At 35.9% G+C, this 26898-nt stretch overlaps 1 protein-coding gene across 18 annotated transcripts in view; it reads left to right on the top strand.

Annotated features, from left to right (window-relative positions):
* LOC121600409 (small conductance calcium-activated potassium channel protein) overlaps nucleotides 1-26898 on the top strand; it is a 155561-nt gene that overhangs the window by 105567 nt on the left and 23096 nt on the right. For 15 of the 18 annotated variants that reach the window (XR_006005821.1, XM_041928966.1, XM_041928965.1 and 12 more), the window contains 5 exons: nucleotides 3565-3701; nucleotides 3846-4074; nucleotides 12625-12720; nucleotides 14391-14707; nucleotides 14844-14948. Coding sequence is in view for 17 of the 18 variants with exons in the window: in XM_041928966.1 (XP_041784900.1) it covers nucleotides 3565-3701; nucleotides 3846-4074; nucleotides 12625-12720; nucleotides 14391-14707; nucleotides 14844-14948 (884 nt within the window). In the remaining variant the exon portion in view is untranslated. Of the gene's footprint in view, nucleotides 1-3564; nucleotides 3702-3845; nucleotides 4075-12624; nucleotides 12721-14390; nucleotides 14708-14843; nucleotides 14949-26726; nucleotides 26863-26898 lie in introns of all 18 variants that reach the window. The other 3 variants (XM_041928967.1, XM_041928961.1, XM_041928959.1) reach the window with 1 other exon arrangement.

Genomic DNA, 26898 nt, shown 5'->3' with positions numbered 1-26898 from the left:
AAGAAGAAGAAGAAGAAAGTATTTGAGGGTAGCTGATTATGGACAAGGAGGTAACTGAACTTTACCTAAGGTAACCTAGTTTGTTTTTGTGTACTGGTGGCTAATAATGTTAATCAATATATTTGCAATATATACCCTGATGGTAAAAACATGACCCAAATATCTTGCGTAATATTTCACTTTCAAATGTGAAAAATTGCGTTTCTATATTATGTTCAGAAAATTGTATACCAAAAACTATCCTTAATACCAGTGTAAAAATGGTTCTTTCAAAGTATTCAAAACTACGCTTTTTAGGAACAAAAGTAGCCGAGAGCAACTGCTTTCTACGAGCGTGATGATTACTACAAGCAAGCAACGCAAAGAATAACAAAACTGAGATGCGTCGAATAACAGATATGTAATTCAGGGTACAAAATTAGGAACCATACCGTAGATAATAATTGGAACAAATGGTTCGGTGATGTTTTCTGTGGATGATTTAATGTTCTACCTTTCAAGACGTTTAAGCATTCCAACACACGTTTCGTGATGACCGGGAGGCAGTTGATTGAGCTACCGACAATTGTTACTCCCCAGATACGCCACATTCTTGTACAGAAGATCTTTTGTTCCACTCACTCTCCAGTCTGCATATAACTAAGCAGGCTCGATTTCAATAACAACAAACTGTCGATTGGCGTAGCAAAGAGAAGAAAACATGGAAAACAAACGTACTACAATCATTCGTCTCAAGACCGTCCAAACAAGCAAACGAGCAAGCAAGCAAGCAGGCAATGAAGCAAACAAACAAACAAGCTTGTCCGAAGTCTAAGAGACATTCCGCACCCGCTTCATACCTACTTCTCCCGTGTGCTGCTCGACACACACACATAAATCGAAACATGAACTTTCTGGCTACACTAATGCCACTTTATGATATCGCCATAGACTGCCGGCATTTTGTCTTTTCCACTACTTCTATGATTGCTTTCACCACCGAAGCTACCGCTACTATCGGCCCTGAGCGGTTGCGGTAAGCTCACCAGGAGGCAAGACCAATGTTGGTGAACCGAAGGAATTTCAATATAAATTCTCGCATTCAACCCACATCATGTTGTACACACCGTCCCGCTCTCTCCACAAACTAACTGTTCCTGGAGTGTAAGGATGTTTTATTTTTGCCGAGATTCACTCGTGGTATCGAGACCCAAAAAGTTTCTTCATTCTCACGCCTCCTTCGCAACAATTGCTCTTTGGCTTGGTAGGAGGGTAAGGAAAGAAACACCAATGCGGTGCTTTTGCTAACTCAATCGGTCTATGAAGCTGTTCGCTTGTCCCACGGCATGCGCTTTGCCACATTGAGAGAAAAATACACTCTTTTGCCACTCTTTTCCATCTAATCGCTGATCATCACTATTAAGTGAACTGTTGTGCTGTTAAACTGTGGCCTTCAGGGCAAGCTGCTATTGTTTGAATGCCTTCATTTCATGCCTCAATGCCAAACCTGATTATGCTGATGAACAATCCCTATGGTAGGTCTCATTAGACTAAACCAAGATGCAATAAAAATTTCTCTTTTTTTGTTATTTTCCTTTTAATTCAACTATAATTAAAACGAATATTGTATTGATTTCATGTGATCAAGCGTAGTTGCTCACCTTCTTTCATGACCATTTTGACCTATAGTCATCAGTTTGTGGACATACATAGTCATCGGTTTGTGAGTTTTAACTAATAATTAAGAGTCTCATTGCCTATCACAGCGTTTGTATACATGGGAAGCATTCTTCAACAGCAAATAAATTAGCCCTATGTACAACACATTTCACACTAAACCGATAAGTAGATTCGTAGGTCATAGTAACATCGTTTATTGTCGTTGGTCGTTGCTCGTATCTTCTTCGAAAGATTTATGTACTGGTCATTACACACCAAAACACTCCACACAAAATACAATATTTCGTAGAAAATTGTGTTACTTTAAGTATGATTTTGTTACAATAGATGTTTATTGCTAGTTTTCTATAAAAAGGTTTTCGCTTACTTAAAACGCTTTAGAGCAGTTTTTTCTGTAAAATGTCGAAAAATGTCATCTGCCGATAAACGAAACAAACATTACTACATGAAAACAGTTGCATCCATCTGGAATAGAAATGTTAATTCGACATTAATCGTATGTTTATTTGTGTGTAGAGTAAATATTACATAGCTTGCATCCTTCTGAGCGATTTTATTTGCTTAAATAATGCTTCTGTTATAAAAATCTTTCCAATCCTGTTAAATTTACTGTCCTTTCCAATATGTTAAATTTACGTTAGATTAAGATTTTTTAAATTTATCTGTTCACTGCACTGCACTAAAATCAAAAGCAAACATGTACAAATCGTTCCTTTAATTGTACGCACACCAAACGCTGAACAGCATCCGCCAGATTCTTCAGTTGATCGAAACGTTTGGCCTACAGTTATTATTAAATAAGCGTAAAATTTAAACCACGATTACCCAACATCCTAAGTCCTCTTCCTCTTTCCCTTTGGGCAGTGTCTCCTTGGGCCTCATTCCCAACCAGATACAGGGAAAGAGGAAATGACGGATGATGCCATTCCACTTCATTCCACCGGAAAACGACCGCTAAAGGTTATGGGTTCACACTGTGGTTGCAGTGAGCTGCAGTCATCCGTAATACCCGTTGGTCATTGCGTACAGTCCGCAACCGATCGGACTGGGTGTTTGTTAACGATGTTATGCACGAAAGAGCTGAGGATAACCCTCAAACCACGAACGTGCTCTTTTTTTCACATAGTTTTTTATCGCATTTGAGTAACCGCGAGAATGATAAAAGTATGAATAAAAATGCTTCCTGCATAAAAACTGACAATGAAATTCGACGGCCTCCCGCGAACAATTCTCGGGTCCCTATGAAAATCCCCGCTAGAATGATCCTTACCACCTATACTCGATCTAGTCCATACTACAGCATATTTCATTCGTGCTATTGAGCACGTTTTCATACCACTTCCGGTTAGACAGTGTGTGCACTGATTCATTTTTGCTTTGTCCTGGTTTATCCCTACCAAGAACCTTTTTTAATTGCTCTTCTATATTGTTCATTTCGGTAGACGCCTGTATAAGTTTCTATAATAGTGCAGATACACACACTTGTTACAATGTGTCATTGAATTCTATCATTTATTGCTTCGCCAAATTCTTCTGTTTGTTCATTAATTTCTGCTGTACTTTTTCCATCTGATTTTGTTAACGCTTTTTCTCGCTTCGCCGAAGATGTATTCGTTTGCTAAGAATGGTAGCATTCACCGTAGCCAGTCGACTTGAGCCTGTGTTCACCATCCTTCTTAGCAATACACACCAATGAAAATACTCATGTTGTTCACACATCACTCCCAAACCTCTCACCAATGTATGCTTTCCCGTGCAACCGTGCAACATAGTGAACGGTGCGCGCAAACAAAAAGTTCCCACCGAACGTAGCCATACACACCTGCAACCATATTCATAGTTGATCCTTGCTGTGGTGCTAACGTTTGCCATCCTTTTTTCTCTTCTTCGCTTCCCCTCGATCAGCTCCGAAAGCCTGTGTCCACGTTGTCGATTCCCGGCTCGATGAAGACACCGTGCGCCGGTAATCGGGAAACAGTATCGGCTGCATGCACAGAAGAAGCTGGCATCGCGCTCGTGGGCGTACACTCAGAGTATCCCAGGTGAGTGTTAAACAGGAACAGTATCACATAAACGTAGTCATACATCCATAACCTGCATTACCGTTGCCAAGCGAGCAAACTTTCACGAAAAACCGGCTTAAACTTAATAAGCTTTTAATTTTCCGTCATTTTTTTCTTTATCAGGTACATGGAGGAGCGAGGCCTGGGTGGCGGCGTCTGCAAAGGTCCCGGCACGATACAAGGTGGCCCCGGTCAGAAGCACAAACCGAATGTAGGATACCGGTTAGGCCGGCGGAAAGCACTGTTCGAAAAGCGGAAGCGCATCAGTGATTACGCCCTCGTCATGGGAATGTTCGGCATTATTGTGATGGTGATAGAAAACGAATTAAGTAGCGCTGGTGTATATAATAAGGTAAGTTGCAATGTATGCTAGTAAAGCAGCCAAGCTGCACCATTACTTTAACATTTTAAAATTAGGGTCAATACACAAATTGTTTAATGCCAAAAAAGCTTAGTTCAGTTCATAGAGCTTAGTTAAACTCGAAATACAACTTTTTTAGAGTTTGACCATTTTTGCATACGCATTTTATTATATTTAATAATCCATTTTATTTTAATTCACACAAATTTCGTGAAATTTTGGTGATAGACTTATTAACCATTTTTTCCGGTAACCGTTGGTCCACGATTCCACGAATTAAACCAAACTATTATAGACCCTAAAAAGTGACCACAAATGCATCCAACATAAAACCCTAGATGAGGTGCTAAATCATCGGCTAGTTGAAATACGTATGCAAACTGCAATAATATTGTATTACCATATACGTTTGTGTAGATATTATGCAATATAAAGGTACACGATAGAAAACAATTGCAAATATTAATGCTCTGATATTTTGAAAATATATCATGCCACGCACGTGACCCTTTTTTATGATACTTTATAATTGAACTAATAAGCAATACGGCCTTTTTGGACCGTCACTCCTGAATAAAAAAAAATAATTGAACTAATCTGTTTGCAATTTAGTGCAATAATTTTGGGCAGTATAACTTGTGTGTAGGTTTTTCAATTGTATTTGTATATCTATCGCCTAGTTTACACGAATATCACGGTAGCTACAACACGGTTTCACAAGCACCAACTTCCACTGTACGCTTGCAAAACTATAAAGTTCCTCGTCTCCATAAAAAAGCCCATTACGATCTGGTATGACTTTTATTGCTCCATTCATGCAGCTGCATGAATTATACATCAGTTATACCATTCGAATGGGACTAAGTGAAAGCACTCGAAATCCTTAACCTGAAACTGAACTGCTACGAATGATCCAACGACTATTATATTTTTGTCTGTATAGCGGGTTGAGTAGTAAAAATACGGAAGGCGTACAACCAAAAAGTGATAAAAAATAGCAGCACATACGGGTTGTCTACTACTGCTCAGCAGTCTACCGGTCTGATGTGCGTACAGTTAACAAAGGATAAGAGTACATAGTGACCAATACTTTTTAAAATTCCCATCGCAACGTGATATTTTATGGTGCTGGATAAGAATTGAAGCCGGAAGCATCAATGGAACAAGAGTCAACAAAAATCTGTTGTCTCTCGATTGGTTAATATCATCAAAAATGCTGACAAGCAAAACTTCTTTTAAAATCACACTCTCAAGCACATACGAGATCTACCAGAGCAAAACTTAAATCTCAATCCGAGTTCGAGCCCTGCACAACCCTCTCAATTACCGAGAGACCCCCAGTTAACACGGGCCCATAAAAGCTGTAAACTAGAAGCATGGCGAACGAACGAAGTAAACTTGGTCTGTCGTAAAAATATACGATTATTTCACGGTCAGCCAAAGAACGCCACTAACCATGGTTTTGCTTGTCAGAACAACAGCAACAAAACGGGCTGATTCTCTCCTGATCCATGTCGGATTGCTTTGTACGGGGTGGAAAAGAACACTATAAACCGCAGAATGCTTTCTCAAAAGGGCTCGAATGTTCTATGAAATCTCCAGCTGGGAGGTGGAATGTCTCCCTACTACTGGTTCCACTCACCACGAACGACTACCGTATGTTGGCAAATGCTGTAGATGTACAATTGTTAAATTTTACCCCGAATGGAAACAAAGAACCATGGAAACCATGGAAACCACGAACGAAATCCATCCCGTAGTGGGGCACGTTTGCTGATTCACTGGATAAAGCTTTGTAAACAAGGTTTTGTAAGATTGTCTTTTCACAAAATCTGTTTTCGTTTTTTAACATACTGGTTGTCCAATCTTTACCTTTTCTCTCGGCAGGCGGTTTAAAGTGATGCGAATTGCTCATAAACGAACACAAATTTACCATCCAGCTGTCCGGACCACAAAGGGTACAAAATGCTTACCATAGGAACCACTTAGTGTAATTTTCTAATCTCGGGGACACAATCTAACAGCTATTCGATAAAGCCGTTTTATGGACCTGTTTTAGGACCTTGTTTGTAGTGTTGCCCGTAAGGACGTTGTACACGATTATCCCTTAGAGTATGTAGCGCTTGGAAATGTATTATAAGGGTCCCAAAATTAACTTTCGATTGAGACATCGACTTGCAATCGGATTCGTAATTTATAATATTGTTTTATGTGATTCAAACAAGCACAATGAAGTCTTTCTCATTTCCATATATAATTTTTATTAAGAGTTTGACATGAAACGCACCAAACAAAACAACACGTCAAATTTAATTTAGTAAGGCATTAAATTTACAGGTTTGATTTCTTTTACCTAGCTTTTTGAATGCATGTTCCTTGTATATTGAAAAAGATTTGATTTGCATGTTTAACAATGTTTCTTTCTTACTTTTTTGTATTGAACCAAAAAGAGTAAAAAATTAAAATGATACCTTGACAGTGATAAAAATATCATGGTCTTTTCTATCCATATCATATACCTGCCAAAGACGCGGGGTGAACAAATTTATTTAAAAAAGCTTTTAATTTTAGAAAACCAATAAAAGCTGTTCCAAGCAATTCCCGAAAAGCGCTTAAACATTTTTCTGTTTCAGGTGTTTTGTATGAAATACTAAAATTTAATAAATAACTTTTTATTAAAATTTATTTCTCCTTTGTAAAACGTGAAAATATACGAAGACATAGAGTGAATATGACATAACAGCGCTAAAACCAAAAATGTTTATTAATTTTTTTTAATCAAGCGCGAAGCAAGTCCTTTAAATAAATGATTGACCCGCAAATAAATATTACTGAATTAAATATCCAATAAAATCATACTTTGATTCGCTCCTCCTAATGATAGAATCCAGTTTATTTCAACAAGGGTTGAAATATTTTAAAACAGTGCAATTAAATCATACCTGTACTTACGATTGCATCGTTCCATCATCACATCCGTGCCTGGTGAAACGTAAAATTCAATTTATGTGCAGCATCGAGCATTGCTGCCTGCATAATTAATGCACCACACCACAATGATGGTGCAAAGCACTCCATGGTACACACTGCGCATTGGGAACCGACTGTCTAGCGGAAAGAGAACAAATACATAACAGCACAAGCGCTTCGACTATATCATTTAGAATGCATTAAGAAAGAGACACATACAGTGTGTGCCACCCATGTGTACAAGTTGGCAAAATTCATCTTGTTCAAGTTCTCTTTAATATATTTTATGCATTGACAAGTGCCATAACCAAATTAATGATCAGAGAAAGTGGGTGCAGACCTACATTACCAATCCTGAACAAACGAAAGCACCTTCAGAAATAAATATCAAATATAACGTATTAAAATATCAATACACATAACATCATATCAATGGTAGCAGACATTTTAATTCACAGTATTGAATTCAAATGTACAATATGAATGTTTTATGCACTTCATACAAATAACATGTGTAAGATTATTAGACCTTTGGTAATATAACTCTCAATCTAGTGCAATAAATGTGTTCTAAAATTACGAAGGGCCGGTCTCGTGGTACAGTCGCCAACTCGTACGATTTAACAATATGCCCGTCATGGGTTCAAACCCTAAATGTACCGTGCCCCCACGTACTATTCTGCTATGGGTAAATCAATAAGTCACTGAGACTCAAGCCCATTATTGATAAAGGCAGGCCTTGATCGGCAACTGCTGTTGTGACAAATAAGAAGAAGAAGAATAAACTACAAGGCTCTAAGGATTCAAAGTTTCTGTCTAACCATTTCTACAACTACCATTTGACGTACTTATGCCTTTTGTTACCATTGTTGTTTAAATTTGTGTGAAATAGTACGATTGTGTTACACTATTTTAACACGACTATCAATTTTGAGTGTACAATATTACTACAGATGATCTGAAAAGAATTATTTCGCAACTAATTATACGTAGCAGCCTTTTTCACGAATTTTCTATTGATTCATAAACATTACATCACATCTGAAGTTCATTTAACATCAGTCACAAAAGTTTCTGACAAACAAGCTGAAGCTATTATTAATTTCATACAAACATTATTAACGCCAGAACAAAGTTTAAAAATCTGTCGCAAATAGATCGATTTGGTGCAGAAGTATTTAACCCACCTGAAATGCGCTTAAAAGATACTGTGAAACTTGGTGTCTGAATGTCCTGACGCTACACTCAAGCTTCCGTGTCCAATTCCAATTTGATCACATGAAAGTCTTGCAAAAAATCACTTACACAAAGTTTTTGCAATAAATCTACCGCACATAATGGGTAACCCTTTCATGCGCTGCAGTCTACAGTATAAATGATATCATTTTTGCTCACAGTTTGCCGCTCTATGTTGTTATAAAAAAACTATGTTTGGAAAGGAAACTAATTTTTCATTGTCATGCGGTTCACTTAACATCATTACTGTTTATAGCCTTTTTCATTTATTTTTCAGGAAGAAAAAAATCGCCACCTACCTATACCTAGCTATCCCAGCATTGAACGGTGCAGAATGATTGTCGTTTTTATTTTCGAAGCACGTATCGCTCATAAATTCTGCTTTAGCACATTAGTAGCAAATCTTGCATTATGTTTTATTGCGCTTAATGCAGATGCTAGCGTAGGCTAAAGATTGATTGACATGCACCTAAATTATTTGTCTGGTTCTAGCTCCTCTATAACCAATGCACAAATAAAATGCTTACCAAACCATTCATTCAATAACTAATAAAATTTTGGAGCAGCTGTGTCTGTGTATCAGCTGACAAACTCATAAAACTGTAAAATAGCCTCGGCAACTGCATTCCCGGCAAAAGGGAGCAAGCAGTCTTTGGACATCCTCGATTGCAAAAACCATTAAAATACTGCTTGTATCATGAAAATTTACAACCCAACTCATCTTTATAGTTTTTTGTGAGGTACTTCAGAGTTATCAAAGAGCTATTAAAACTTCTTTCAGAGCGCAAAGATGAAAAATTAATATAGCTATAAAAATGACATTTAACAAAACAACTATTTATTTTGATTGCAACGGTCTGCCCAAACTTCGATTGTAAATGAAAGCGATATGTCAAGTTAGCACACATCCTATAAAATGTGTTGATAAATTTTTAAACAACAACATCCTTTTGCATTACCAATCTCCAGTTGAAACTGCAAATGACTGCAACCGATATTTTGCACACAATAACAAGTATAACAGTAGTATTACTTCACATGTGTCCTTTAAAAAATCAAACAATTAAGCACACATTTATCATTATGATCTTAGGCAACCATGTTGTCAAAGTAATTGAAGGTGGTTATTATCGCATCCACTTCATTATCAACATATATTTTAAATTTTGGTGGTTCCATTTAGAACAATATTTATATATTTATCAAAGACAGTGTTGTTTCACAGCAACAACAACAACAGCAAATTGCATAAACATTCAATAAGATTTCCCCTTAAGCTTACAAATGAGCTTACCCCCTCAAACTACTTTATCAAATAACATCATTATTCGCATTTTCTTTCCCTACCTTTATCAAATTACCCTTTTTATCGTGTAAAAACGCATTCCATGAAATAAATTCAACGTGCTTCATCTTAACAGATCCAAATGAGCAGATCATTCTGGTTGGTATAAATCCGCGAACAGCAAAAAGAATGATAGAATAATGATACAATAGATTAGTCCTCAAACTGTTCACCCGCTATTGCAGAAGTGATTGTGCCTTCGGCACAGGGAATAATAAATATACACGACCACTGTTTTCCTCGTTCTTGTGGATACCCAGCGTAACATAATGTAATGCAGTATAGATAAGTAGGTCAACGAGGAGTGGGCTAGAAATATGATAATAGAATAAATGGTTGTGATAAATGCAGTGCTATCCTCTCGACCAGCGCACACGAGGCCGGCACAATTGCACTATGTATGTGCATCGACCATCAACCTATCGAATGTGGTGGAATAAAATATGCAAAAGGAAATTTATTTACGTTAAGCTCCCAGTGGCAAAGCGGCCAAACGCGATACCATAACGATCCCAGGAGTGAATGCACGGAAAATGTAACGTTTAGCACATGCTCGAAACGCTTCCAACCGATTTTCGAACGAACTACTGCAGCAAGTGCCCAGAGTGCACGAGAACGTGGAAGGAAGGAAGTATTGAAATTTCAATTACTCCTTCAGTCTTTCTCCCCGGACACGATTGCTGTTGCTACTTTGTGTAATGGATGGCTCGAGGCCCTCGCAAATAGCTGACGCCTTCATTGCGACGGAAGTTTTTGAGCAGCTTAGTGGCTGACGTTTGCTTGTGGTTTTCCGGAAATAGATCTTAGACACTTCAACACGCACGTTAACCATAACCGGACGACACACACAGCTCGCAACGTTAAATCAATGGTATTCAAGCGATTTTGCTGTTACATCACCAAGGGTCGTGATGTGTTTTAGTCTTCAAATCCGGTTATCAGCGTAACCTTTTGATGTCGCTTTCTTCCCACCAAATCTCAGCTGAGGGCCTTGAATCTTGAGAGTCTATGCACAGACATTATTTATAAACGTCTAGTAATTAGCAAAGAGCTATTTCGTACACACATAATTGCTAACGCACCGATGAACTGTAAACATACGCATACACGGCCGGTCACACGGTGACGATGATGTTTAGACCGGTAACCGGATCGCACCCAGAACGGCTTAATGAAGCGCGTTTACCCTAACTCTGACTCTAACCGAACCATCTACAGTAACAATAATAAACATCCGTCCAGATGTTTGCATCCATGAGAGAGGGGAAGCTGAAGCGGCAGCGGAGCAGACAGTTAGGCTGCAATGTCCGTCGGTTTGGTATGGGGTTTGGGAAACTTTGGGAAAGAGCAAATATCCGGCCCTCATACATATCATAATAATCTACATTCATCATGTGAAATTTAAATTTCTTGCATCAACCTCTCTCAACTCAACCAGAATGTTTTAGAACCATACAAAACACTAAAAATGGCTATGAGTTGTGGTGCTAGCTAAGTACCACCACAGTGCTACCAATATACAACTACACTCTCGGGGAAGTATAAATACAGCTATACTTTTGCTAGCATCGGTACTAATAGATTATAATCGTATTCGGAAGCATAATAATTTGAAAAGCTATCACTCAACCGACGCCATAGCAAATAATCATATCTAATGGAACCTGGTGATATGTAACCGGATGCCATAAGAAGGAAATACTAGCACTCATAGTTTGTCGCAGTACGTCGGTATGTGTTTATGTATATGTATATGTGTGTTATTTTGTATGGGTTAATTTGAATAATAAAGAAAAACAGAGGAGACAAGAATATTTACCCATTTGGCAATGCAACAAATATCAAGGACAGTGCCCTATAAAATCTGCTATAACACACTTTACCACTGAAAAAAAAAATAAGGCCTGACATACTTTTCTACATAATCATATGATTTTAGGGCACCACATTTGCATTACAGCACTAAATATGCTATTCCAATCAATGGCACCCACTAAAAAATGTACTGTACCACTAATAAATAGTAAATAAAATTCATTTCTATTTTGGAATTGTCAAATGGAATTTGCATAACATTAGTTAAACCCAATCCCTTTACATAATAGCTCGGAATGCAATGCATTAAGCTAGAGGCAATTGTTTGATTTTATAATGCATAATGCGGTTTATTTAACTGATTTCACTTGTTGCAATATTAGGGAATTTTAATTAGTTTCAGACTTTTCAATCCTTTTAAACAAGATTCCGGGCATAACTGTTTACACGTCATAAAATCATGTTTCAGCTATCGTATTACTACAGATTTTATCCGGGGAGAGAAGTTTTTAATGAAACCGTGGTCATATTGAATTCATTTATTAAAAATATTACTTTACTTACATGCCCAGTAGTTCAACCGCTTCCCGGTTTTGGCATCTTGCAAGAGTGTGAGAAAAATCAGCACCGTTTCAATAACACAATGTAAAATCTGTTTTTTTGTTTTAAGCAAAACATTCAAACAAACCTCATACTCTAGCGTTCCTAGAGCAATATGGCAACATGCTAAAATTGTACATCATATCAGCGTATTACAAACACGTGTATTCAATTAGCTTCACATCCCATCACGAATCGCCGCCTAAACAAAAGCTGACCTAATTCTATGCCATGTATTTGTTGTGACGAATCATCCCATTAATCGCACAATCAATCTTAATGATTCCTTTGTGTTGATTTCTCGAGCTAATTATATTACGGCACTCCACAGATTCACCACATAATAACATTATGGCCAATCATATCCTCAATTTCCCAATTCTATCAGTTTCCTTTGGTGAAATAATTAATCTTCTTCTTTTATCTCGTTCACGCCAACTTTCATAAAAACAGGAACAGACACACACACACACAATTATAGCAGCAACATTATGACCTGCTTTTAAAACATATAACTGACGAAACTGAGAAGGAAGTGTTATTGATTCATTGTTTTCATTTTTTCCTCGTTGCAGGCATCTTTTTATTCAACCGCTTTAAAAACGTTAATATCCGTATCGACTGTGATTTTACTAGGGCTCATCGTAGCCTACCACGCCTTGGAAGTTCAGGTGAGTTGGATAGAGCTGTAGCATGAAAGGTCAACTGTTTAAATAGATAAATTTGAACGTAACATCCATTGTTGCTGCAAGTTTCGATATATTCACACCCTGTTTATGTCATACACCAGACAAAAGACCGTAAATCTTATCCTTGTGTGTAGTTCTACGTTATTAAAATGTCTCCTCGGAACTGATTTGTTTAGCAGTCCCTAGCCTTCATGCAGCTGCTCTACCGCAACGTCCTGTCAGGGTGACTGCGGTTATTGCAGTTAACACTGACTAAACCCAACAACCAGCTAACCATCAACCTGTGCTCGTAAATAAATCTGGAAAATTTATTAGCTCTGTTTAAAGCATACTGTGCAAAATGGTTTGTACGCAGGGTACGGGTTCGACAAACTCACCCGAACAGGCACACCTTCACAACCAGACCGCTTTGGTTGCAACTGCATAGTGCATCGACCACAATCATCTTGCATGAACAAATACTAAACGATGTCTCTATAAAACTGACTTAATGAAAATTCAAAACTTACACCTCTATTCCAACCCATGCCGCTCGGGTCCTACTGCTTATCCATACAATTTTAAATGAGAGAATTTACAGGCCAAGACATGACAATTGGCATACTGCCAAGGATTAACAAACGGAATGATTTTTGTTTGCTTATATGGCCTCAGCAGAAACCAGTAGTTGGAAATCATTATGTTTTCTTAACGTATGTTATTTCTCTTATGCTAAACTTTTTATTATTATTTAACCATATCGCATGAGACATCAGCAGATCAAATAGATGACTCCGCGTTACTGCTGTTAGGGCAATTAATTTTGTTGAAATTTAAGAGCAATAGAATATGAGTCATACTATGACGTCACACAAAACAAAATATATTGCATCTTAATTTATCGTTTGTATATTTTTTATAACCAATACCAAACCAATTAAAACTTGTTAGAGATGTTAACATGAGTTGACTGTTTGTAATAAAATGGTGGGAATAAGACAAACATGAAAAAAATTAAATTAATTAAAATTAAATTCAGTACTTCTCTAAAAACATCATTTTGAGTTGTTTTTGTAAGGCATCTGTATGCATGATAAACTGAATAAATCCTGTCACAGAATCACAATTAAACATGATAAATCATTACAATAAAATCATTAAATTGTTTTGGGAAAACTAATAAATATTATTTTTTCTAACTTAACTTTATTGTTTATTTTTTATAATGAAAACACGCAAACAACATATAAAAAATCAGAATTGTTGTCGTTTAGTTCGGTTTTGTGGATTAGTTGTTGTTATAGTTTTATATCATTTAATAATTGATCTACACACAGTAGCGGATTAACACGAGTGAATGACCTGAGCGGTCACATGAATATAGGCATTTCAGAAGTGTTTAAGAAAGAAGTTGTATGAATAATTCTAAACTAGAGCTAGTATTGTGAAGCAATCTTACTTGTGAGCGGTGAGTGGGTCCCTTTTTTCCCTTGAGTCCTCGGGGCTCCACGCAGCCGCTTAGTTTGCTTAGTGCTTAATCCGCCCCTGTATATATAAATGTTATGCCGGGGTATAAATGGCTTACGTTCAATCTTATCAATACAGACTCTGTACAAAACTGTTTAAACAAAATACAAAATTTAAACTTTTTTTCCATTTTTATTCTTTTTTAGCTTTTTATGATAGACAACTGTGCAGATGACTGGCGAATAGCGATGACCTGGCAGCGAATGAGCCAAATATCTTTAGAATTACTAATCTGCGCAGTACATCCCATTCCAGGTCAATATTATTTTCTATGGACTACCAAATTAGCTAATAAGAACAAAGCCATCGGAGGTGAACTAGTTCCGTACGACGTCGCGTTATCTTTGCCAATGTTCCTTCGTTTGTACCTGATATGCCGTGTGATGCTGTTACATTCGAAACTATTTACCGATGCCTCGTCACGTAGTATAGGTGCGCTAAATCGAATCAATTTCAACACTCGGTACGTACATAGCTAAATCGCTTGACACACACATACACACACACACAGACAACATGGCATGCTCATGTCAAGACTTTCTCCCCCACTCTCGGAAGTATGTTGATATATGTTGAAATTTCTGTTTCCGTTTTTGCAGATTTGTGCTGAAAACACTAATGACAATATGCCCTGGGACGGTTTTACTAGTGTTCATGGTTTCACTGTGGATAATCGCATCGTGGACACTTCGGCAATGCGAAAGGTAGCTATCACATTTTTTGCTATTTCCATCACACTGTCTCGTTCTTTCCTCTACTCTCTGTCTCTCTCTCTCTCGCTCTCTGTCTCGCTCACTCACCCTCTCCCTCTCTCTCTCTCTCTGTCTCTTTTTAATCCTTTTCGCGCTCTACGCAATACCTTTATCTCTATCTACTTTCAAAAGTCGCGGACTCGCTCCTTCTGTGTGTTCATGTCATCTTCTTCTTCTTTCATATTCACGCCCTCCATTCTGTCTCTATCTGTGCTCAAACTCGATGTCATTAGAATTCGCATTTTCTTTCTCGATTTCCGTTATGTGTTCTGTAATACATTTTCACTTCAAAATGGTTAGCCTCATACAGATTTTGTTTTTATTACGATTGACATGTTATTTAATCGTTACGTACAGCATCATCAGATCCAATCTTGTCGTTTTTTTACTTGATGTACTTGTCTTTCTCTGTTATATGTGCGATTTTGTAACATTACACTACAATACACAAATTAGAATTGCTTATAATTGCCAATTGCTTATAATGACGAGTGCTCAATTTAACTAATATCACAATATGCTCTATTTTGCGTATGCTTTAAGGTTGCAATAACATTTAAGTGTTCAGCTACTTGATACACAGCATTTACATTACAAACGCATATTAAACTGTAGTCCTAAATTATTGTACAAAATATATAGATGTTGTGTTAATAGCTGCTAAGCAAAATATTAGAATCAGTTATAAGCTGTTTCTGTTTCTATTTCTTAAAAACACCAAACAACTATCTACAGCTTTTGAGTGTACAATATTTCCTGCTTGTATGTTACTGCTTGAATTATGTCTCTTCAATTTAACATTTTAATTTTTCACTACCTACACCAACAGCCATACATATTCTTACTACATGCTGCGCGTTTTTTTGTTTCAACTCTACATTAAATAGGCTAAATACGCATTCATCTTATGTCGCATGTTTTCGTCGCACTTGAGAAGGTTTGCTGTGTATAGTTTTCTTCCATATTTGTCTTGCTATCTTTTAATATCAGACTTATTTATCTGATATTGCTATAAAAACATGCCACTACAATGTAATTATTCATCCCATAATTGTTCATTCGCTTGCATATTTATCCATCAACAATGTTTCAATTATGAAATTGTAATCATGTAAAACCAATTGCTTTACGATAACTATACTAATTATGCCAGTTCCAATGGCATAGTTCCTTCGATTAGTAACAAATTTTCCAAAATTCATGTTTTTTTTATTATATAGAAGAAACTGTTTGACATTTTTTCAAACAAACCTCTTCCATATTTTAAGAAACTTTGTGTTTAATAAGAAGAACTAATGAGTAAATTTTCAAAACCTGGCAAAACACCAAAATACCATGTGAAATAAAACTTCACATCGTTTTTAACCGACCAACCAACCAACCAAAAAATCAATTAAATAATAACTTCTAATAAATCAGTGCTCGGAGACAAAGCAATTTCAATACATTCAACATAACTAATTCACACTACACCTAGAATGTTTTTAATATATAAAACATACAGCACAAACAAACAAATTGTGATTTACTTCATTATTCTATTTTTCATGATGAATTTGAATTGAAATATTTTTGCCCCTGCCAAGAACAATGTTTACGTGTTTACCATTTCAATGCATTGGTAAGGTTATCTAAAATACCATGTTTAAATCCAAGCACAATCTCAATATTTCTATCGTTACAACGGGCACATCGCGCGGTTCCTATCGGGCCGGCAAAATGGCATTAAATAAACTAATGTTCCACCGTTATCGCGATTCTCACATTTATTGCACCAGCTGACAGAAACAAAACATTGCTGCTGGATGCACATGGTCAATAATTGCATTTTACTGCATTATTCAGCAGAACAACCAACAGACAAAAACAGTGCCCTTCGGGGGTCAGCAGATTGTGTGAAATGGTTATCATAATTGGTGTAATGTTGCATAAAAACGACTATACATTTCCGACCATCATTGGTATCATCGCTCAGTAAGCAACCCACTATGTCCCACGTCCTTGGTTGGTTTTTCGCTTTTCGATCCAATTTGCACAACAATAACCTTACCGAAGAACCACTGTCCAGTCTGGCAAAGAGATCTACTTAACCGAACATCGCCTACCCGTGTCTCAAAACCTTTTCCTCTAAAAAATCGCTCCCCGAACTTTAAACATAGAAACTTTGGAATATAATGTCATTCGCTGGTAGACTTTTCTAGGAACGTACTGTCACAGCTTCATTTGGCTCAAATTCAATGATGCTGTTTCTGAAAAGCCCTGCACGCATGGTAACAACTTTTCAGAACAACACCAACCAACTGAGCAACGAATAGGCCCTCTTATGGTAGCACCCACGTAGATGCTCGGCAATGATTTAATGCATCATTATACGACCATCCACTTCATGAACACAAATAGCAGCTGTAGCAGAAACAACTCCGTGCCAGACTGGCCTTCTTGACACCATTTTAGCGCTTGCATATGAGATATTTTTTGTATGTGTTCATCCTTTATTTCTTTCAACACTTTTCAAGAGCCCGACATTCTCTCTTTTCTTCAAGAATTGCACATGCAGATGCTTTTGTGCAGTTGGTGTTATCACAAGCACCTTCTACCAATAGCCATTTGCAGGCCCTGTATAGTACGATGCGTCAAATATAATTATATTCAACCACTACAGACAACTTCGCACATCGCTCATCACTTGAGTGTTTCAGTACTTCCTGAAGTGTTAAGTCTTTTTAAATTAATGAATGAGTATTATATTTGTAAAACATGTATGCTAGAGCTTACGCTGTTATTACAGCATAATATGTTATACCTATTTGACTAAGTCGAGTGATTTTTTAATACAATCCAAAAAATCCTGGTTTGTAATGTATTTATAAAATGAGCAATTCATGAACACGTATCTAAGTCGTGATTAAATTTTTTTATACTTTCATTACTATTCATTTTACGCTCGTGAACTGAATTTTATAGATTTTAAAAATATTAACGTTATTATCAACGTTTCGGTCCATTAATGCATTATAAGACATTTTGCATTTTGACATTTATAAGATGACCCGATACAATTTTTAACAACACATATTTAACAACACTTTGCCAACTACTCTAATCCATCACCATCCATCTTCACCATCGGCAGCTAGCAATACTGTGAGATGCAATTTGTTCCTCTATTTTGCTTGCAGCAGCTGCAACATTTTACCAAACTGCCATTTTCTTACAACAGTCAATCTTCGTTAATGTCTGAGTAAAAAAACGAGAACAAGAAATCAATACTTTGTGCGATTTTCCTCTTGACAGCTACTAGATAGGGCCCGAGCGTAAAACTTACTGCTAGTGCTAAATCATGTCTACACAACCCTACCGTCACCGTTACAGTAAGGTCAGCTGCATTCTGTTTCAATACAATAAAAAAAATTATTCAGTGTACTGAAATATGTTTGTAATTTAATTGAAACCCGTACATTGCAAACATAGAAAATATGCAAATCGTTTCTTTGTGTCGTGATTTATGTGATATGAAAGTAAAATTTATTAACAACGGTAAAAAAAGAATCGGAGTTAAAATTTTATTATTAGCTTTTTTGTTATGATCTTACCTCTGAGCATCCTCAATGCTCGAAACATATAGCTTAAAATCGTGACAGCACTTTGAATAATAAGTTAACTGGATGAACTGCAGAATTTCGTACGAGGCACGGTAGATACATGTCAAATACCTTAAACAATTTGGTATGTAACAGATTTAATGCACAATTTTCTACAAACTATATACCAAAAACTTTTGTTTAATATAAATTAAAAGCAATAAATTAATAACCATTACAGGTATGGTGTAAAACATTAAATAGAGTTAAATTTAATGTGTATTTGTTTTACTTATTTCATAAAAAATAAGAATTGTAACTTATGTATAACGAATGAACATGTGTAAAATAAATGGAGACGCCTAGTGCGGAATGGAGACGCATGGTAGGGGAAGTCAGGGTTGGTTCGACACTGTGGGTAAGTTCGACACCTTGCTGTTTTAGTATTTATAGAACTTTTTGGAGAATAAAAATTTGTACAGATTATTTATATTAACTGTTTTGAATATTTGAGTCACATTTCACTGACCAGAAACCTGTCAATTGTCAAAAAACAAAATAAACACATGGTGGTCCTGATTGACAGCCGATGTAAGTTTTTACATCTGGAACTTAAGGAATTGTGGCGTTTATTCAACAAAATTATAGTTTCCGTGTTAATAGTATTATTTTATAAACACTATTGGTTAGTTTTGTATCAAAGGGCGTATTTTTTACATTAAACTATATAATATAAAATGTCACTAAAACTTGTGCGGACAATGCGGGTAAAATCGACGCCCCACTTGCTAGTAGTGTAATGCTTATTCGTAGCAAGTTAACTTTTTTATATTGTAATTTGAAAGCCCTATATTTTAAACATATGTCCCTGAACTAAGTACGACAAACGTAATGACCAAGCTGAGCAAACACGCAATTAAAAAATGCCGTAGAAGCTTTAAAACTCACGATGTCAACAAACCAAGGAAGTTATAATTATGGAATTTAGCTATCATTCTCTCATAGAACATTTGCCAAACTCGGACTCAAAGCATGTATATGTCCATGTACAATATATGGTTTAGCCTTATTAAAACTAATATTGTTTAGGCTTCGGACGTATTTTAGGTTTACTTTAGGCCGGCTTAGGCGTAAATGAAGAAAAAAAGGCTGGTATGGAATCACATTCACCGATGTTCGACTTTTGGTTTTCGAGTGGGCAGAGAAAAATAAAATTGAGCACCCTTCGGTTTTTTGCAAAAAAGAAGAAGAATGCTGGAAGATACTGTCAGGTTATTTTTTCAAAGGAATTTTAAACATTCATAAAGTAAACCAGATGTTATCTCAGCAGATTCTACTATACGGAGTCTGGTCCGATGCTATTTGTAATGACATTTTTGTTCTTGCTTGTAACTTCATTTCTTTCGCATAATTCAGTGATTTATTCTGTTAATTGTTCTTTAAATTGGTATGAAATACTTTGTTGAACTTTAATGAAAAACAACCGGCCATCAGAGTTTGTTGTTTGAAAGTTATAGCCAATGTGTCGTAATCAATCCACAAGGTATCGATTTTACCCCATCATGGTGTCGATCTTACCCGCACTGCAGTTGTGATGCAACAAAAACACACTTTTTTATTTTTATCAAAATGTGATCAAAATCAATCCAGGAACCGTAGTTTCTCGTAAGATGGTACATAATCAATCAAAAAAGCTTTTTCGATGTCTACTAGTAAGTTTTCATTGGCAAAAGTATTGTAATCAGGGGAAAACCTTAAGGTGTCGAAACTATCCCCAGTTCCCCTACAGGAATTAGTAATATTGATGGTAATGGAAAATTCAAGATTATACACTGTTGTTAGATTAGATATACAATAACATTACATATATATAAATTTATATATATATATAAATATATATATATATATATATATATATATATATATATATATATATATATATATATATATATATATATATATATATATATTATATATATATATATATATATATATATTTATTTATTTATTTATTTATTTATTCATTTTTTTTTGGAAAACCAATTGGTCTGCGATCCTAAAAATGTTGGAAAGCACTGAGTTAAAGGACCGGTAAGTGGTTAGAATCAGTTCCAGGGCCATTGTAGGTTCATGACTAATTCTAGCTCCTACATGGAATTGGAATCAGTTATAGCACCAGTATGACTTCTGTAAAATTCCAGAATGAACAAGGGTTCTGATTCAGTTTCTCTTAATGTTTCCCTTGGAGCTTATCTTATGTCCTGGCAAAGTAGAAGCATTGGTGTGCACTTTTGAACATGTATATTTGAAATTCTGTTGCGAGGCCCTTCATTCGGGCCATTTTAATTAGTCTAAACCAAATTTGGCGTGTAGATTTTTAGTGTTGAAATTATGTTATTCGCCATATCCATATAAAAATTTACTTTTACTAAAGCAGCAGAAATCAGCAATGAATGTTACCAACAATTATTCTTTAGAATTTTTGTTTTTTTTTCAAATATATTTTAATCTTTCATAGCTAAATAATTTATGTAAATTTTATTGAAATTCAAAAAATACCTATTATGTAAATCATTAACACTTTGCACATTTGCGAACAAATCTCCTGCCATTGACAGTATTGAGCATTCCAAAATAAATGCAGATACGGGCTTGTGAATTATCTTCCATGGTTGTGGATTCGTAACTAAACTTTTGTATAATTATCACAGAAAAAGCACAACATCATTTACGTTTTTTGAAGGGAAACATTTTATGCAAATGAACATCTTACGTCCACATCAGTGTTTATTAATGTTGTTGACCGCTGAAATTAGTCACCACATTTCACCACAGAAGGAGGCCGAAAATGTCCTGTGAATAAAATTTGCGCGCCCAACTTGATTTATTTTGCTTCTCACAGCTTCCATCCGTTCCTTCAAATATTTACGAAACATCAGCATTCCAAAATTCTAACAACTGTAGCCTAATGCACTGTACGAAAATGTTAATTTGGTAGACAATTTCAAGAATGTGGAATTTTTCATACCGGTAAATAAAAAAATCCATGACCATTGTGATAATTTTTCCAAATATGTACCTTTTTATTTCTATTCGCTTTTATTGTATAGAAGTATCGTCAGACGTGATATTTTTACAGATAATTTGTGAACCAACGAGATGTTGCACTAAACCAATGACCAAGACGAACTTTCTTAAAAAAGTTGCTTTTGTTTAACAATATTTTTTGTTTAACAATAAATATAAAAATTTAACAATATTTCTCTTTTTCACTTAGAGCAATATTACAATACCACATAACTTCGTAAAATAAGTCATGTAAAGCTAGGTATAGGCGTCATACACATAAACGTTTGAAAAACTACTGTCGAATTGAAATAAATATGAGAAACATAAAAACTCATAAAGTTTTTTTCCGTCAAGTTCAATATGAACAATATGCGATAAACTGATTGGCTCTAGACAACTTATTGTATTTGTATCTATGTTATTATTTTCTTCTCTCAATCATATCACAGAAAGATAATGGTAGCAAAAGTGTTTGACTACGTTTACACTCTTATTTACTGTGTTTACAGGTATTCCCCGATGTTCTCGATATACGTGATTTCGTTATATGCGATACTTTAAACTTGACAGTTCTTTGAGTATATTGTACTGATGTGACACATCAATTGTCAAATGCAAAATAAATTCCCTTTTGATTGTAACTAGTTAATTTGGCCCGGTTGCAGGGTTTCGTAACAGAACTTAAGACGTGTGTACTGGCTGCAGGGCACATTTAAATGTTTTCATGCAAACATGTAGATAAGCATTCCTGCTCTCTTTTGATCTTGATGTCTTTTTACTGATACTTTTTATGACCGTGTTGCTATCTTGGTACAGGTTTCCATCCAATTCTTATCCCGGTTCATAGCCCTTCCATAGTTTTATCTTATTTAGTTATCGTGGGTTCAAGTTCCAATATGACTGACTATTATCCTGGTATAGGTTATCAAAAAGTCACTAAAAACCAAGCCCCGATGTGGCGCAGGCAGGTCTTGGCCGTCAACGGTTGTTGTGGTAAAGAGGAAGATGTTTGACTATTCCGCTATCATTGACCATTTTTACAACCATATAGGACATACGAAAATTTAATTTAGTCATTGTGAACTTATGGAATAGCTTCTATTAAATGTCATGACATGTTCATATGACATATGGGTGTTTCCATCCATGCAAGACTATTGGTGTACCAAGCAGCCATGGATATCCAGGAGTGCTAATTGCAGATAAAATCAATTGAACTAACTTCATTTAACTTTGTTGCTTCATCATGTGCTCATATAAAAAAACCCATGGCCCAGGAATGTCCTTATTCCGTGTACATTATTGTCCCATTACACGCGTGGAGGCCCGATCTATGGGAAATATAAACCCGTTATATGCATGTTTTAAAGTTGTTCACTTAGTCCTAGTTATGCAGCTCCGATGGTTTCACTATTTTGCATGGTACCACGCATTTTTGGGTTAATGTACAATGAAAAATTGTAATTGTTAAACGTTCATAGCGTACGATTTGGCAATCCTTTCAAGCAAGCATTTGACCACCGACAAACCGACGTGACACTTCGAACAAAATGAGCTTCAAAAGTTGTCTCCTTATTTCAAATGAAAATACGTTAAACACTAGCGCCATCTCTATAATGATTCGCTTACTACACTGACATAGAGAAGAAACTGCTAAATCTCCTTTTTGTTTTTCTTCGCAAATTCCAATGCGTATTGTTTTATGTACTTATCACATCTTTTACATTGATTTGGAAACTTATAAAATGATGTTCCCGGATGTTTTGTCCAATAATTCTCACAAAATTATGCTTCACACTTCCTTCGCCATTTGTATTTAGAAAAGTTGTTTACATCGAAGCAGCAGTGAACAGAGCTTACTTTGACAGAAGTGTTCGCCTCACTAGCAAATGACAGTACTTTCCTGTGGGACACTTTTGTAACGCCAGTGTCATGTCGGTTTGTCGGTGATTTGACTGCATTTGGATGATGGTACAGGAAGCAAGTACATGATAGTTCGAAGCAAGTCTTTTTATTAAAACGTTTTGAACTACACAATAAAACACTACTACACATGATAAAATGGATGGAGCGAGGTAGAATCTCCACCACAGAATTATTTAGAATCACTGGGAATAATTTGATAATTATTGATACACTTTCAACACGTGTGTAGAAGAAAACAATGATGTCTTGATCTGAATGTATCAATGATTCAATCACTCTACCATTGCTTGTTGAACTCTTGTCGGAGAATGGAAACACCGCAAAGAAATAAAAATCATCCAAGCACCCATAGTTGGTTAGCAAAACCGTTCTATAGTGAGTAACTTTTTCATACAGGAAGATCCTATAGTGAGCAATCGTGTCACCTATGAGCGTAACGTGAGCGTAACGTGAGCGTCACCTCTTACTTCGTTTTGTATAGGGAGATTTAAAACCATTTTAAAAGGTACAAAATGGTAATCGTCTGATCAAATAACTAATTTAGTGGCTTAAATCTACCACGTCAAGCAAAATTACACGCAAATTAGCTATAATTTTGCTGAAAATCTCGAGATTTGACATATGCTAATATTCGAGATACCCGATTACCGCATTAATATCTTATATCAGCGAATAGCTGTATTTGGAAACATACTCGCCATGGGTTCAGGCCCCGTATGGAACGTGCTCCCAATACGTAGGACAGATAATGTTTCTCAAAGTACTTAAAAAACTAACTGTACCTATAAATTAACTTATATAACTTTACTTTTAATATAATAAAAGATTGTTTGAAATTGAAAAAAAAAACATATATCACTTAGATAATAAGGTATTAGGAAAATGTTTGTAACACAATCAGTACACAGGTATTTACTACTGGGTACGCTGCCCGGGTGTGCGTTAAACAATTTTAAAAAGCTTTTTAACACACAGTCATAGTTTACACTAAGCTTATTTGAAACATGCTTTACATGCCAGCACCGTATGATACCCGGACTGTATCCATACGAAAATAGGAATTTTTAAACGACCATTCGTTTCGCTGATAGTGCATTATGTATTCACGAACAAAACGCTTCGCAGCTTTTTCGTAGAACCGACCTTAGGTACTGGTAGCACACTATTCACTTTAAAAATATAACATGAGAATTATTTACTAACTTAATAATGATGTTCATTGCAAAATACATTCTGGAAAGCCTTATTCACATTATGTCAACCCAGCACCTACATACAACAGCAGAAACACGATACAGACCTCATCGTACAATTTCGTTGCAAATAAAACCGTATTCCATTTACAATTTGTTTCTTTAATTCAGTTTTTCAAGTCCATTCAAACAATGTACACTTTTTTTCTAAGAGGTATTAACATTTTACTTCTTGTTACAGCATATTTCATATGTATCCCATTATAGTTGATTAGTTTGTTTCAAATAATTTACTAAGCTAGGATATTTCTTGGATATGATAGTATTTACTTACATGATTTTTTTTTATGTTGGGTATAAATAAAAAAAACATAAGCAGCGGCAACATTAAGAAAACGTCATTATTCATTATATTTCTCGTTCATTTCTACTTTAACATAATCAATGGCTCTACAAATAATTTGCATTGAAACTGATATTTTTTTCATTATAACTGTTATCTTTTGCATATTTACATCAACCTTTTTCCATACATTCCATTTCTATTCGTTTCATCCACTTTCTATAAATTATTCTGTCTTTCGTTTCTTCTCGTCCCATCACTTCTAAAGCTTTGCTCTGAATCTATCTTCATAATTACATACTTTACTCTCTATCTTGATCTATCTATTTTTGCTCATCCACATAATCTGTATGCATCAGAGACCGTAATGTTTCGAGACATGTTGCTCTACTAATGAATAAAACCAATTGTATAGCCAATTGTTCTAATTTGTTTCTATGTTTAAATGTGTTTATTCGTACCATTTAATGTACAATATTTGAAAGTATGGTTTAGTTTCAGCTGTATTATGTTTTTGCCGATCGGCCGTGTAATTTCTGGTAATTTACACGGTTGATCGTTCTGTGGCGACACAAAAGTCTCTTATTTCATAGTCTCTGTTCGCTTAATCAGTAATCAATTTGTGTGATATCTCCATCTATGTGCCTAACATTGAGTGTAACTACTATCTGTCATCCTGTCCTTTCTATGTGTGTGTGTGTAAATCTGTTGGGTACACCATTCGAATGAATATGTTTAAGCTAAATCAAAATATAAAATCAAATGAATAGTTACTATGATGTAATATTATTATTATGTTATTATATCAAACCGAAACACTTAATATTATGTTGGAAGTAATATTTAAATTATAGTGTGTTTCACCGCTCAAACGATCATTTTTACAATAAATATCTTTAATACATTACGGCATATTCATTCGATGGTCTTGTTCGCCTCAACAAATTCTTTTCGAAATAAGACAACTCTACTCAACCGAGTTATATTACAATTCTAACCTCCGTTGCTCGTTGTTTCTATATATCACATCTTCCTCATCGTGTAAACAACACCAACCACCACCACAACCACAACCACCACCTGCTAAAAATGTTCTACCCTACACTCTTCAAACGATGTCTCTTTTTGTTCACAATACCAACGAATCGTTACGTTCTGCGATCGATAAACGATACACTTAAACAACATCAACAAAAACTACACCCACAACACACAAACTATACTTGGTTTGGTGCTTTTATCCGATAAATGGTGTACCTTACATTATGATGCACAACATTATCACCTATCACTTGACTATCGACAAACTTGTATTCCCGTATCGAACATTATTCAAAAATCTCGGTTCTTGCGGCTGACATGCAATTTTGGCAACAAAACCACATATATTGCCAACACAAACATACCCAACCACACGCACATACACGCACATAAACGAATCTATCACACCTGTGGCGCCTGGCGGTGGTATGTGTGTTGAATTTTACACACAAATATTGAAAAAAAAACCCTGGACGAAACGATACATCAACGATACGATACGCCTATAAAAAATCCACGTCCCTATCGAACGCGCCCTATCATTCCCTTCGGCAAAATGGGGCGGATGGTTGTGCAGGTTTCACGACGAGGAACATGCCAATTTGTTGAACTCGATGTGGCTAACCGCGATCACGTTTCTCTGTGTCGGTTATGGAGACATCGTCCCGAACACGTACTGCGGAAGGGGCATCACGTTAACCTGCGGAATGGTGGTAAGTAGAGAACGGTCCAACCAGGATATCATTCCA

Source organism: Anopheles merus, chromosome 3L (assembly GCF_017562075.2).
Source record: "Anopheles merus strain MAF chromosome 3L, AmerM5.1, whole genome shotgun sequence".
In the NCBI taxonomy this organism is placed as follows: domain Eukaryota; kingdom Metazoa; phylum Arthropoda; class Insecta; order Diptera; family Culicidae; genus Anopheles; species Anopheles merus.
The sequence above is the reverse complement of the archived record's forward strand: the minus strand, read 5'-3'. Positions and strand labels throughout refer to the sequence as shown.